Source organism: Aulostomus chinensis, chromosome 17 (genome assembly GCF_037954235.1).
Source record: "Aulostomus chinensis isolate RoL2024-O1b breed Wild chromosome 17, RoL_Achi_v1.0, whole genome shotgun sequence".
NCBI lineage: Eukaryota > Metazoa > Chordata > Actinopteri > Syngnathiformes > Aulostomidae > Aulostomus > Aulostomus chinensis.
Window position 1 is genome coordinate 26,688,027 of NC_141336.1, and position 15,294 is coordinate 26,703,320.

The window sequence follows — 15,294 nt, forward strand, 5'->3', positions numbered from 1 at the left end:
GATGAGTAAGAACCCCCCTCTCACACACACACACACACACACACACACACACAAACGAGAACATGAACACAGTGAAACTTTAGCAGGTGTTTATAAAAGTCAATTTATTTGTACATGAGAACATCAGACAGGAGAACGTCGGGAGGCCGAAGTCGTCTACCAGGCATAAATAAACACAACCTGAACTAAATAAATACATGTCGGCCGAAGCAGCTGACCCCCGACCCCACACACAGCTGACTCACGCAGTAGTCAATGTCCAAAAACTACAAGTCCAGAGTCCTCAAGTATCAGCTCAACACTTCCTGTTAGAGGGAGACCTTCAGCTACGCTAAGCTACGCTAAGCTACGCGCCTCCACACCAGACATGAACATCCATCTGAACCTCTTCAGCTCTCAAACAGCCTCCAGGTAACCGACGGTTCAGTTCTCAACGTGCCACCGTCTTGTTTGGACTGATTTTGCAGGATCACCTTCATCTGGTTAACCATTTCCTGAAGGTCAAAGCTCCTCAATTTCACATTGGGATAAACTTCCTGAGACAATCTGCAATTCACTTATGAGACACTATTTTCTTGGAATTTTTCAAGGAAGTGAGGTCAAAGGTTCAGGGGCGTGTAACGACCAGGGGCGGAGCTTCTCGTTGATGGTTTACTGGTGCATTCTTACAGTTTGATACCTGGAGACAACAACAATCAGGAAAACTGGGAGAGTGAGGCTGAGACATGAGCTTGAGTCGTCAGGTCAACACTCCAGCATTTCACAAATGCAACTCTAGGGTTCTTCTCCTTTTCCAGTTGAAGACAAACTGATTTCGTTCAGTTTGTCTTCAACTGGATTCTTCATCTGAATATTTGTCAGTGAAGGCCTCACCCTGAATGTAAGCATCCCTCACCAGAGCAGAATGACCGACTGGACTTTGGCAGTGCCAGACTTCCATACGCTTGATAACGAGCCGGCTCACGAGGCCGCGACCACAACCTGCAACACCACACTAAAGATTCTCAACTACATCAAACATTTTGTCCCTGAGCAAACAGCGAAGGCCTGATGTCACCGTGACAGTGCAAAGCTGAAGTTGTTTTAGTGGTTTTTGCTTCCAAGAGAAGGGAGGTGGTGAGCGCTGCTGCCTCTGCACCCCGAAGACAGACAGGAAGTCAGTGGCCTGAACCAGCAGGTCAGAGGTCAATCTACTCATCTACTGAGCTTCTCTACCTTTATCAACTTTCAGTAGCTGCAACATTTTTCAAGAAGGTTTCAGAGCTGGCAAGGGGCGGAGCCAGTGAGACTCAAGCCATGGGGGGGGGGGGGGGGCGTAGATGCCAGTTGGCTTCAATGTTCCATCATTTGAAGATTTAATGGTCATTAAAATGTTGAACTAAATGGCCTTCCGCCCCATTTCAATGTTTGCTGAACGGTCATAAGGTCTGCGAGGGGTCAGAGGTCACAAAGGAGCAAACAAGGATTTATTCAACACGAAGTCCGTCCATCAGAGGGGACGGTTTCTACAGCGGACACACGTCCAGTCCCATAAGAACACAACGGAGGGGACAGCACTGAGGTCAGGGGAGTGGCTTGGTTCAGTGACGGGGACGTTTGGTGGGCAGGGCGTCGCCGCGCTGTGAGAGGCCCAGTCTGCTGAGCTCTGAGTGGAAGAACTGCTGGAGGCGTTGGCCGGCCTTGGCCTCGCCGGTGTGGCGAGGATTGTAATGAAGACAGTTGGAGAACATCAACTCCACGTCTGAGATGTACTCACCTGGAGACACACAGGATAGGAGACGGTTACTCATCACCCTCAGGTGTTTCTATCAGATGTCAACGCACCAGTGTATGGAGGTCTATCCAGGGTTACAGGGTTACCAAAATAAAAGCCTGGCCAACAGTAAATCCTCACCTGCTGACTTGTATTCACAGTTATTGACTCTCTCTCTGATGGTGCTGAGGGCAATCGGCTTCTTGATGATGTCATAGTAGTCGGGAACCTGTACAGGAACAGAGTCGTGTGTGTAATTAACATGTTTACTTCCTTTACACACACACACACACACACACACACACACACACACACACACACACACACGTATGTGTGCAAAAGGGTGAGCTACACCTGTGTGCGTGCACTCACCTGAGTCCTGGACACCAGCTTCATGAAGGGCCAGCTGTCTTCATGTCTGACCAGCTCCACTGTCAGCTGCTCGCAGGCTGACAGCTCATGGACGCCATGATTCCTCCCTGAGGAACGTCGGCTGGACAGGGAGGACGAAGGGGGGAGGACAGGCAGCACAGCTTTGGAAGGAGGAGCCAGTTGTTCACCTGTTAACCTTTTGCGGGACCCGTTCTGCCCCGGTGACGTTTTGATGTTGCAATTTGAGGCCGGGCTCTCGTGACTCAGACGGGCGCTGCTCCGGCTCCCTGGGCGAGGCAGAGCTTTGCTGCCAGACGCTGAGCTGGCCTTTGATGTTGAGGGTGTGGTCTTTTTGACTGAGAACCTGCGATTGAGTTGAAAACAAACTGGTTTCAGTGCCGCAGTAAACTGGTATGATGGTGTCAGCAACTGGGATCAAAGGCTACCGACTTTGAAGCAAATGACGTTTTCCCTCTTGAGGCTGCACTGTTTTTGGGCGTGGCCTGTTGACCTTTAGATGAGGTCTGCTGGCCTCTGGGCGTGGCCTGTTGACCCTTTCCTTTTGGGGGTAGAGCCGGACTCTTTTTGGTGCTGCAGAAAGACGAGTGTCAGATGCAACTTAAAGACAATGAAGGAGATCAGAATATTTTCACTCACCTGATGATGACTTCTTCCTCTGACTCCTCCTCCTCTTCTTCTGACTCCTCCACTTCTTCCTCGGACCCTCCCTCCTCCTCTTCCTCCTCTTCCTCCTCTACCACATCTTCCTCCTCATCAATAGAAGAGCGCTGCCGGGAAGGGAGGCGGCTGGATCTCTGTTTGGGTCGACAATCTGGACAGAACCAGTCCCCCTCTGGGACCGACTGGGACAGACAGAGAGAGACAAGGTCAGCTGATTGAGGTGGAATCTTTTCCTGAGGCAGAGAAGCCAGAAGCCCAAAAGGGAAGCAGCTGCCATTTTGGACTGAATAAGGTCATCAGAAGCAGTCCTGAAAACAGTGCATAATGATTTAGCCTCAGTTCCTGTCAAAGATCAAATCTCTCTCTCTCTCACACACACACACACACACACACACACACACACACACGCCCCAAACTCAGCCAAATGGAACCATTTAACTTACACAGCTTTGGTGGAGGACAGACATGCAAAGACACCTGTTTACCTGACTGATGTTAGTACAATGTGTGTGTGTGTGGACCTTAAGGCGGGGCCTGAGACAGTGGATGTGATGTCCTCGATCACAGCCGTCACACAGCAGCATGTTGTCAGCGTCTCCTTTACGTCTACAGACCCGACAGCGAGCATTGAGGACAGAGCGAGACCAGAGGACACTTCGCTCCAGAGTGGACAGGTGGACAAACACCTGAACACACACACACACACACACACACACACTTTAACTGCTGTTGAGTAGAAAACAGTGATGAGGGTTGGTGACAGAATTGTGGAAACCAACTTTATTGTACCTTGATTTGGTTTGATACCCAATCAACAAAGTTTTATGTTTGTTCACATCACCATGACTTCAGGGGTTGGCGCCATCTTGTGGAGGAAAACATTGTAGCACCACAGGCTTTCATTGACTTTCATGCTTAATTGAACTTTTCCAACATCGATACTGGACTACCATCATGGAGACTCTCAGGTTTGTACATTGGACTGTGTGTGTTCATCCGGGGTGACGTCACAGCACACAGAGGACTGATAGGTGCCAACTGAATTGTCCTCACTGCCAGTTTCACCGAACAAACTTACATTTCCTTGGTAGAAAAAAAGACGGTGAGGAAAATGGACGCCAGAGGTGGACACACCTATGGTGGACATTTCTGACAGCCACTCTTTTGCAAGCCTTCCAATAACATTTTGATTTATAGAACATCCTTCAAAAAACACGGGGACACTTTGGAGGAAAGAACATGCGGTGATGGATTATAGGTCTTAGTGGAAAGGGTGGTCTGAATGAGTCCAGTAGGAGGTGGGCAGATCTTGGGGGAGGGCCAGAGGTGGCTTACCTGAGACAAACTGGAGCAGGTAAGCAGAGACTCTCTCCATCGCTCCAACACTGTCCTCATGACTCGACCGCTGTCGCTGCCATCTGAGAGACAGACAGACGGACAGATTACAGGATCATTTCCTGGTGTTGTTGAGTGCTGCTGTGCTGATGTCATACCATCACTGGCCTGGTCCTCGTCTTTCCTCTTGTTTTTCTTTATCTTCTGGTCTTTCTTTGAATCTTCGTCACCTGTAGTGGGAAGACCCAGGTGTTACCTTGTTTCTAGCATGTTGCTAGCAGGCAGCTTGACTGGACACTCACCTAGTGGCGCTTTGAGGAAGCGCCTCTCAATTCCCTGCTCAATGTCAGCCAGAGCCTGAGCGAGGCTCCGTACCATGCTGCTGACCACCTGAGGCGTTCCGCTGCCACTGCTCATTGCCACGCCGTCAAATGCCCTCAGCTCCTGCAACCTGACACACACACACACACACACACACACACTTAGATAAATCATTCACTTCAATAAGAAAAATGCCTTTGCGAGTAATTTAAATGTCAGTGATTCCTTAATGTGTTCAATATTTAAGTCCAAGTCAAGTCAGGTTTATTAGTGTGTCACCAAACCCCAACCAAAGTCCTGTCCTGACTCTGTCCAAGTAGAGCAGGTCCAGCACCTCCCTCCTTCAATGAACCTCCACCCAACAATTCTCCATCAGCAGCACATCCTGCAACAGCAGCCACCAGAACCTTCCTTTACCAGCAGGAAGGTGGAGCAGATCCAGGATCAGTGGGGACGGAGAGAGAGCAGGAGAGCAGGACAGAGACAAAGACAGAGAATGGAGGAAGACAGGGAGACAGAAGGAGAGAGAGGGACTGAGATGAAGAGAGAGAGAAAGGAGGAGAGACTGATGGACAAAGACAAAGACAGAGAATGGAGGAAGACAGAGAGACAGAAGGAAAGAGAGGGACAGAGATAAAGAGGGAGAGAAAGGAGGAGAGACTGATGGACAGAGACAAAGACAGAGAATGGAGGAAGACAGAGGGACAGAAGGAAAGAGAGGGACAGAGATAAAGAGAGAGAGAAAGGAGGAGAGACTGATGGACAGATGGGGACGTGAGCAGGTGGAGCTACGGGTGGCAGCTGGAGCCTCTTCAGGTCTGGAGCCTCCTCCAGCAGCACATCCCAATAAAATCAAACTATTCATTCCAAGGCCCCTGGGAGACCCTTAAGGACCCTGGAGGTCTGCTGACCCCAGTTTAAGAATCTTGGTGGTAAAAGAAGATGCCTGTCTCAGTACCTGTCTCTAGCTCTCAGCTGGGCGGAGTCCACTTCCATGGCATCCACTCGTCCATTCATTCCACCGTTCTCTCTGCCATCAGAACTCAACAGCTCGTAGTTTCCTGTTTCCAACGCCGAACGCCAAACATGACGGTCCATTACCTAGACACAGATGGACAGGTAAGCACTATGTGCCCCTTGTGTGACACAGTGTCCGGGTGTGAGTGACAGAATGTACCTTCAGAGTTCCCAGAGTTCCCTGGTGGATGCGGTCCTCAATGTCCAGAATCAGGTCTCTCAATCTCGTTTCCATCAGAGTCTCAGCTGCAGCGGTGCATTCTGGGACGGACCCGACAGACTCTGAATAATCTGGACACACAGAAGAGGTTCCTTTATCTGTATTTCATTTACAAAAAGTGTGTGTGTGTGTGTGTGTGTGTGTGAGTGTGTGTGCGCGTGCAACTATGTCCCACCTGGGCAACTGTATCTGGTGACATCAAAGTCCTGCAGGAGCTGGCTCAGACGGTCTCTCTCCTGCAGCAGCGCCTCCTTCAGGCCACTCTCTCGATGACCTCGTGGGTTCAGGGCCTCAATCAGCTGATCCACCTCCTCCACTGAGCTGTAGAAGGACCACTGGTTGGGCCGGTGGACCGCTGGGCCGCAGGTGTGGAGGGGGGTGGGGCTTGAGCCAATGATGCTGAAATGAGAGTGAGGATGTTTGAGTCATGAGGTTTCAAAGGGATTCAGTATTAACAGCAAGTCCCAGGGTTAGGGGTCCTACCATCCCTCAGCAGGCTCCTCCTTGACCTCGTCCCCATCCTCCACCACGGTGTCATAGGTGGGTTTTGGCTGCGGTAGCAGCATGTCCTCCGTCAGGCCAAAGCTGTCGTCCTCCACGAACAGGGCGCAGGCTGAAGGGAGGAGCCAGTAGCGACGATATAGCCGGTCTCTACCAAGTGGCAGCAGGCAGGTGCACGCTGCCGCCCTCTGGATCCGCCCCTGCAGCTCTCGAACCTGCGGGATGAGGGTAACAGGAAATGACCCTCTGGAAAACAGCATGAGACTCAAGAGATAAACTAGATCCGGTAGTGTCCTGAGTCTGAACCAGCTCACAGCGAGTCTCTGATTGCGTCTTCGTTGGGACACAACATTTCTGAAACAATGATTTTTATCTGTTCATATCTGTCACCTCATTGGAGGGTTTCATTTACTTTGACTTTCTAATATTCATGTCTGACATGAAAAGCAATTTGATTTTAAGAGATTTTCATCTAAATATGACATGTATTTTGTCAGTCACTCTGTACCCGCACTAATTTAGAAACTAAGATTATTCTTCTATACAGCCAGTTTATTTTGATGGGTCCAAGTGGTTCCCTCCTGTAAGGGACATGGGGGGAGGTCCCTCACGCTGGTCTTGAAGCTGGTCTACAGGGTACCACAGAGTACCGTATTTAACGGTGGTGACAGAGATCCATCACACCTCCACAGCAGCTGCTCCCAGCAGATAACCACAGCTGGCCCCAAACTAGAGGATTATCTGGCAGATTTGGGGTCAGATTAGCCCCTCCCAACAATCGGGGGCGTTCCTGTGAAGGGATTATCTGCCTAAATAATCCTTCAGAGTGACTTCACACACATAATCTCCTGAAGAAGCTTCACCCAGAAATATCTAGCATGTCTGATATTAACAGCTGACGTCCTGTGGCGTGGAAGAACGCTGATAACTGTCTGTTTGAGACTATTCACTTTTGAATCCAACGCCAAACACATAAACTGAATAAACCCTGATAACGAACCACACAAACCTACTGATTTCATCCGTTTGTGTGTTCCTGTATAAACAGCTGACCACCGTCCACCTCCATTTTTGTTTTGATGCCATTTTGTTTAGGCATGCACCGATTGCCTGGCAGCTCCAGTCAGGCTCACCTTGTCCTGCTCTACCTCCAGCTCCTCTGCAGTCAGGCTGGTGGGGGGGCAGGGTGGGGCTCTGGGGTCAAGGGTCATCATCTGCTGCAGTCCTCTTTTTTTACCTGGCAGACAGAGAAGAAACTGACCATGTCTCCCATGCTTGTGATGACATCCACTTCCTGTCAGACATGTGACCTCACACTTGACCTTGAATCTTAATGTCCCCCGGGGGACATCACTGCCCACATTTGACAAAAACACAGCCGATGCAGCACCATCACAACAGCAGACACCACCTCCCACCCCCCTTACACATAAAACCAGTTATAATGGCACGATGGCTCAGGGGATCAGGCCCCTTCCCCAGGGGGCCCTCCTGCACCCAGAGCCCTGAGAGTCGTGTCCTATTGAAAGAGTGATGCGTGTAACAGCTCTGTGGCTCTGAATGCTGGGACGACCTGGAATTTCAGCAGCAGTATCAGTCAGCTTTGAGAATTTGGTCCGGTTTTTGACAGAGAGCATGTCGGAGTGACAACACACAAAAGAACTCTGAGCTCCTGACTGTATTTGCTTGTCAGCAGGAAGTTTGTGATACAATGAACGAATGACGGTTCCACCATTTATGTTTGTATTTTACCTTTTGTCTTCTGTTTGTTGGGGAAAGTGTCCCCGTCTTCTTCTGCGTGTTCAGCAGGAACCTCGATTCTAGGAGAGAGAAGTGTTAACATCAGGAGCCTCACAGCTGTGGAGGATCCATGACCCCCCAGGGACTGAGAAAACACTTGGAAAAAGACAGGATGAAGCATCTGTCTACACTTCAGCATCACAGATCAAAGCCAGTTGGTAGGACAGCAGAAACATGGTTTCTATGGAGATAAATCAGAATGCCCCTGACTGCTTCACTGATGCTACAGTAGCATCTGCGCTAACCTCTTTAGGAACCACCAGTGTCTGAACCAACAGTCTTGCTGTCATCACACCTAAGCCACACCCACATCTCCTCAAAGGTGATGGTTCTACTTGCATAAAATGAAGACTGACAAGATGGTTCCATGATGTTCCTACATTCTAACAAAAACAAAGCCACTGGAGAGAGGAACATTTAAAATCATGATGCGTGAAATAGACCTCTAAGGGAGCATCTCCCTCACCAGCCCGGCTCTACCTGTTTGTTTGGAGTTGCCCTGTCACTTCCTGTCCCATCAGTTTCACCTCCTGTTCCTTCATTCTCTCCTCCCTCTCCTTCAGCCTCTGCTCCTGTTCCCTGAGACGCTCCTCTTTACGAAGACGAACCCTAGAAGACAGAGGCTCCATGAAGCTCCAGAGTAAATGATGTGAGACAGAGAGAGAGAGACAGAGAGAGAGAGAGACTGCACCTATGCGCCGCCTCCTCTCTCTCTCGACGGTGCTGCTCGGCTCTGATCTCTCTCAGTTCTTGTCTGGCGGCTCGCTGCTCCTCCACACAATCTTCGATCAGATCTCTGCTGGATGCTAGCGTCAGCAGCTTCCCCACTAGAGCCTGAAGGACGCGCAGTTTCTCTCCTGCACACATTCGTGCATGCACACACACACACACACACACACACACACACCAATAACTGATCAGTACATCACATCAAAGAATCATGACATTTTAACATGTCAATGAAGGGCGCCTTCCAGAGTGTTCTCTGTTGTGTCGCTCACCTGGTGCCAGGTCATACACTGCAGTACACGACAGCCTCTTCAGCAGCGCCGGCTCAGCCAATCGCAGCTCCACACAGGGGTCGTCCATCAGCATGAAGCCACCCTGCTTCTGGTAGCGGAACTTGGCATTACCATGGCTGCAGTCTGCACCGGAGGCCAGGATGTGCAGACGCAGGATCTCAGACAGCGTGCAGCTGTCCAGGTCCAGCTGCTTCAAACTGCAGCCCTGATGCAGCTGAGGCCACGCCGCCGCCAACGAGGCCACCGCACTCAGAGCCGAGTTGGTGGGGTCCTGGTCGTCGTCTAGGGCCTCTGACAGGTCTGGACCCGTGCGCACACACAGACACACACATTATCATACTGAAGGGGGGAGGTCTGTGCGTGCTAGCATGTGTGCATGTGCGTGTCACCTTCAGCTGGGTCCTTTGCCACCTCCTCCTGCTCCTCATCCAGAGCCTGAAAGATGGCTGACAGGAAGAAGAAGAGCAGCTCACACAGAGGACCTTCAGGATCAGAACCCACCAAAGCCTCCTCCAGAATCTCTGCAGGGAGAGAGAACTTTCTTTAGAACAAACACCCACTAGAACCTCTGCAGAGGAGAACACTGTACTCGAGAATCAGAGCTCCAGGAAAAAAGACCCATCTCACCCAGAGAGACACCGTCGGGGAACTCGTCCTTGAGGTCAAAGAGCTCGCCGAAGGACCGTAGGAACTCCAGAACCATCAGAGCTTCTCCAAAGAGCTCAGCTGGAAGACGGGTCCTCACTGGCGCCGGGGTGGGCAGCTCCTAAAAAACCCAACAAAAACACACAATCTGTTTGTCAGGGAGCAAAGATCAATAATTTCAACATAAAAGAGCTCTGTTTGTTCCCGGGATGATTAGGCACTTCAGCTATTGATCATTGATGGTTCTGTTGTCAATGGTGGAGCGTTCACTGACCTTCAGGTCCTCACACTCCATGTCTTCTCTGGGTTTGTTCCACAGCTTCAGTCTTTCGGCGTATTTCTTCTTCTCCTCCTTTAGTTTTTCTCGTTCCTGTAAAATCAAAAAGCCAAACTGAAGAAAATCTTCTCCCCCAACACTTCGGTGGGGTTCTACTTCAATGCCGCACCCCTCACCCTCTCCTTCTCCAGCTTCCTGCGTTCTTTCTCCTCCCTCCTCTTCTGCTTCTCCTCCTCAAACCTCCTCCTCTGCTCCTCCCTCTCCCTCCTCCTGGCCTCGGCCGCCTCCTCCTTCTCCTTCCTCAGCCGAGCTTTGTCCTGGGCACCGGCCACCACGTCACGCTGCAGCAGCTTCAGCTTCTCCTCCGCCGCCTTCCACAGCGACGAGCTCGCCTGAAAGCACCATGTTCCTCACCAATCAATCAATACTGATCAGATAAGCAGGCAACACAAACACACGTCTGAAGCAAAAAGATCAAGGCAGTGTCATCCTGAAAAGGAATTTGAAATAACAGCCAACCATTCGAAGCTCGGACATTTAGTGTCTGTAGTGTGACATCACCAATCGTTCTTCTGACATCATCAATCAGCTGTCAGAATTATACCTGTCAGAATGTCGACCAGTTTCTTTCTAGTGGGAAAACTGAGTCAATCAAGTTGCTAGGTCAAATGTCGGCCCAGCTGTTACAACACCGCATATATCAATCAGCTGCTTATATCGGCTACTGCTCTCACCTGTGCAGGTGAGCCCCGCCCACCAGCCTTGGTGTCGGGGCTGAAGGGGAACAGTGGTGGCTCATCAGGGAAGAACTGGGCAAAGGTGTGTTCAGACAGCCGATGCTTCTTCACTGTGGCAGCCTGAGAAGCAGGAGACCCATCAGCACACAGCAGGGCACTCTGGGTAATCTTGGGTGCTGTTCTCACCTTGAGCCTGATCGTGCCGTTCATGGGTTCACAGTGCTGCTTGAGGAACAGCTTCAGTCTCTCTCTGGACAGAACGTTCTTCCTGCGACTGAACAGAACATCAAGATGTGATGAGCATAGTCTTCTGATTTCATGATTTCAACAAACCTTCAGGTAAACATGCCGTCCTGGGAGGGTTGGACCTTTTTAAAACAACCCGTTCAATCACAACACCCTCCGAACGATTGGTTCCTGGCTGCATTACCTATGTGTACATTCTCCGTCTTGACATACTTGTGCGGTGTCGTTCAGAATCACAGACTATAGAACTGGTTTTATTCGTAAAATAGCAGAACTAGATTAAAAACTCCAGCGGGTCCTGAGTTTGCCCTTTCAGACAAACGAGCATCAGCATGAAACTATGATGGTCTCATCTGACTCCAGATGAACCTCATGGTTGGTTCTTGGAGGGAGAACCGCACACTGCAGAAGCAGAACTGCCACTCAATCCTCGGTGTAAGGTCAGATGCGTCACCTGATCTGATTGGCTCTGACGGTGAATGGCTCGCCATGTTCCTCCTTCATCCGCACTGTGTATTTGAACACTGATGGACTCAGAGGCCTCCGCTTCTTCCTGCAAACGCACACACATGCTAACATCACTCATCTCCATGTGACCTGCTGACCAAATAGCACAAGAACCTGCTGACCTTTGACCTACTGACCCGTTGACCTGGGCTTTATGATTCTGGAAGACGTCGCTGTCTTCATCGCTGTCACTGATGATGATTGTGTCCCCGTCAGCTGACCTGTTGTGGCCATTGGCACTCGGCACTCCATTACCGCTGGCTCTAGGCAGACTGACCTGCAGGATCTCACACACATATCTGACCCACACACACACACACACACACACACACACACACACACACGCACACACACGCGCGCAACATTGAACCAGCGACAACAGATGTTCAATATTTGGTTGGCCGGGGACGCTGGCGACTGTTTCTGTATTCCAGCAAGTTTCAGTGATATTCATGTTATTGATGTGAGACTGCGAGTGCAGACACCAACACGGTTATTTCAACCATGTTGACACAGAAGGAAATGGCGAGCTCCAGCCATGCCTCACTGCCGCTCGAAGGCTGATGACTTGAGTATTTATTTTCTCGCAGGAGTAACAGGAGAAAGCGTCCGTTCAAGTCTACTGTATTCAGACTGACAGAAGGGTAAGAGGCCAACGCTGTAGAAGACTCGTTCAAAGACAACCCCTGGTACCTGGCTCCATTGCGCCCGCTGACATCCACTGTCTCTCCGGGAAAGAAGCGGTCTTTAGCAAAGGTGTAGACGTCCTCACACAGCTCTGTCAGACGGCAGCGGTGGCTCCGGGCAGCCAGGTGGAGCAGCGGCACCACCAACACCTGTGGAAAGTTCTGGAGACTCTGCCTGGCCCGCCGCTCACTCTCCATGGCCTCCAGGTAGGTGAGGCCCGCTCGGCCAGTCAGAGCACAGCTCCACACCAGACTGTTGCACAGGATGGTGCGCTCAAAGAACTCGCTGAGGATGAAGAGGAGGAGAGCACTTCATCAGGAGTGAACTAAAACTGCACAGCACATCGCCCCCAAACGGTCGTTGTCCTATCAACATGCTAGCCACTGTGACTAGTAAACAAGGTCCAACAAGCTGCCAACCTCTGACAAAACGGTAAAGCGATGTGCCTGTGGATGATGTAAACCCGACAGGAGGCACCCTAAGTGCTCGGCTGGGGGGGTCGCGTTCTTTCACTTCCCAAAGCTGAAAACACAGCAGTGTGGACGGTGCCACTCCCAGCTGAATGTCTCCAATATAAACAAGCGTGTATATGGTGCAAAGGAAAGGAATCTGATTATTTCTAAATTATAAATTGTAGAAATATAAAAGTGATGAAACAACATGCTAAAATTTGACACTTAAATGTGTCAGTTTGTTATGAACTTCAACAGACATTTAAGTTTTGCTCTCCACTCTTTTTAAAGTCCATGAATGATTCTTAACTTAGAATACATGGAAAGTCTGGAGGAATCCAGAGTGGCTCATTTACCCACTGAGTCCCCTCCCACACACGGAAGTAACAGCATCCCTACTAATCTGTTCTATTTTTATTTTACTATTTATTACTAATTGATGTTTTTTATTGTATTCTAGATCTTTTGATTAGTGACTCTTTTATTCTGTTTTACTATTTGCATTGCAACTTTTTTTGTCTGGGAACACATTTGTTTCTCATGAACAGGTACTTGAGATATGACAATAAAAACATTTATATTCTAACCACCTTTATGACAACTGTTCCCAGCTCTACCACTGGAGTTCCCAGCTCTACCACTGGAGTTCCCAGCTTTACTGTAACTGTTCCCAGCTCTACACTGGAGTTCCCAGCTCTACACTGGAGTTCCCAGCTCTACCACTGGAGTTCCCAGCTTTACTGTAACTGTTCCCAGCTCTACACTGGAGTTCCCAGCTCTACACTGGAGTTCCCAGCTCTACACTGGAGTTCCCAGCTCTACACTGGAGTTCCCAGCTCTACACTGGAGTTCCCAGCTCTACCACTGGAGTTCCCAGCTCTACACTGGAGTTCCCAGCTCTACCACTGGAGTTCCCAGCTCTACCACTGGAGTTCCCAGCTCTACACTGGAGTTCCCAGCTCTACCACTGGAGTTCCCAGCTTTACTGTAACTGTTCCCAGCTCTACACTGGAGTTCCCAGCTCTACACTGGAGTTCCCAGCTCTACACTGGAGTTCCCAGCTCTACACTGGAGTTCCCAGCTCTACCACTGGAGTTCCCAGCTCTACACTGGAGTTCCCAGCTCTACCACTGGAGTTCCCAGCTCTACCACTGGAGTTCCCAGCTTTACTGTAACTGTTCCCAGCTCTACCACTAGAATTTCCAGCTCAATAGCTGATCGTTTACAGATGAACTTCGGGAGACCAATCAATGCTGCTTTGGACCTCACTCGGCTCTAGGAACACGTGAAACCGAGCTGTAAATGAGCCTCGTCCGCCCGGAGGACGGAGACTCGTGTAGTGCCTTGCCCCCCCCCCCCCCGTTAGCGGCTAGAACTCGCGGAGCTAAGCGGCTAGTGACGGCGATGGTTAGCTAACCTACTTCTGCTCAGTTAGCTGCTAACTTCGCTAACTTCCACCTGCCCCAGACCCCCCTCCCCGCCACCAACCGCCCGCCTTCACCGGGCTCCTACCGGCCCGGGGACCCTCTGGGCCGCCTCTAAGTCCCTGAAACTGATGATTCGAACAGAAATAACTCGACTGGTGTTTGTCTGGCGGGGAAGTTTCGAGCCGAGCGTCGCTCAGTCAGACCGTCATTCAACCGGGGGCGAAGCGGCTCCGCTGAGGCAGGTGACCCGCGGGCGACTCACTCGTAGGTCCGGAACACTTCGTGTGTGATCTTGCAGAGGAAGACCTCCTCGTCCGGACGCAGGTCCGCCGGAGGTCTCTGGCGGATGAAGGCTTTTCTGTGGAGAAGCGGCATCTCGGCTCCACTTCCACCGGCCGCACTTTGAAAAAAGGGAGGGAAAGCAAGTCACCAATACGGACCACCACACACAAACTCAGTCAACACAAACGAAACTCAACATCGGAAGCCGAACCGGACTCCCGGGCCAGCACTAGCGGCCGCGAAGGCGGCGGAGGCGGAGAGGCTCTTTTGTTAAGACGCGAGTGGCCGCATGGAAGCGCGCCGCCCGCCGCTTCACCAGCGGGACTCACAGAGCCTCCGACAGCGAGTGAAGCTGCTCACAGTCAGAAGAAGACAAATGGGTCACGTCCTCCCGGTCCTCCTCACCGAGCTGAGCACCGACGGGCTGATAATCCGCGCCACCAACTGAACAGGTCCCGGGCTGAAGGCGGCTCGCTGGCGGCTTGTTGACCAAGTTTTCATATACTTTGCGGACCGGAACGAAGCTCGGACATTTAAGAGCCGTCAACTCTCTGATCATAAGTTTAACAATTCACCGGGTTTGTTTTGGTTTAATTTCATTCGCTGTGAACGAGACAGAAGCAAAGAAATCATGGCGCGTGCCGAACATCAGGAGTCCGCCGCGAGCGCGTCGTGTTATGGAACGAATTTAGCTTTCATTTTTCCGAGAACATGTCTCTGACATGAACGCACCAAAAAGAGTAACTGGGCGGGGCTACAGACCCTCACAGGGCGGCCAGTTTACGGGCCTGTCACTCCTACGGCTCAAGCCAATGGTTGGCCTTTAAGTCGTCCCATCGTGACGTGAGAAGAGTGAAGGGCAGGAAGCTGTGACGCAAACAAGTATTTCACTATTTCCGCCATGATGCTCTGATGGAGTACTGTACTTTTAATCAACTTCCCTAATGTTTAACACCAAAGATTAACTTATAGTTTGTCATCATGTGACCTTTATCCAACATGGTGAAGGTCA

General features: G+C 50.7%; 1 protein-coding gene across 4 annotated transcripts; it reads right to left on the minus strand.

The window, feature by feature from the left end:
- Positions 1–88: 88 nt before the first annotated feature.
- On the minus strand, positions 89–15,011 carry baz1a (bromodomain adjacent to zinc finger domain, 1A). 4 transcript variants are annotated; one of them, XM_086183531.1, is made up of 29 exons: positions 14,612–15,011; positions 14,263–14,400; positions 12,128–12,406; positions 11,572–11,733; positions 11,382–11,480; positions 10,868–10,955; positions 10,679–10,801; positions 10,121–10,336; positions 9,942–10,037; positions 9,650–9,788; positions 9,412–9,543; positions 9,002–9,322; positions 8,692–8,857; positions 8,481–8,609; positions 7,953–8,020; positions 7,334–7,437; positions 6,183–6,415; positions 5,875–6,098; positions 5,640–5,770; positions 5,421–5,563; positions 4,444–4,592; positions 4,300–4,371; positions 4,142–4,224; positions 3,328–3,492; positions 2,783–2,988; positions 2,576–2,716; positions 2,126–2,489; positions 1,895–1,982; positions 89–1,756 (listed from the first exon to the last, which is right to left on the minus strand). In XM_086183531.1, exons 1-29 carry the CDS (start codon positions 14,839–14,841, stop codon positions 1,581–1,583), a joined length of 4,665 nt encoding a protein of 1,554 aa, XP_086039657.1. In that variant the 5' UTR covers positions 14,842–15,011; the 3' UTR covers positions 89–1,580. The 4 variants fall into 4 exon arrangements, with proteins under 4 accessions (XP_086039657.1, XP_086039656.1, XP_086039659.1 ...); XM_086183530.1 differs by having other exon boundaries at positions 11,557–11,733; XM_086183533.1 differs by having other exon boundaries at positions 11,557–11,733; positions 14,688–14,821.
- Positions 15,012–15,294: the final 283 nt, after the last annotated feature.

Coding starts and splice junctions, on each gene's coding strand:
- baz1a (XM_086183530.1), bottom strand. CDS start 14,841: ATGATCAGAGAGTTGACGGCTCTTAAATGTCCGAGCTTCGTTCCGGTC. Junction 11,734..12,127: donor AGCGGGCGCAATGGAGCCAG/GTACCAGGGGTT, acceptor TGTGTGGGTCAG/ATATGTGTGTGAGATCCTGC. Junction 5,564..5,639: donor GAACTCTGGGAACTCTGAAG/GTACATTCTGTC, acceptor ATCTGTGTCTAG/GTAATGGACCGTCATGTTTG.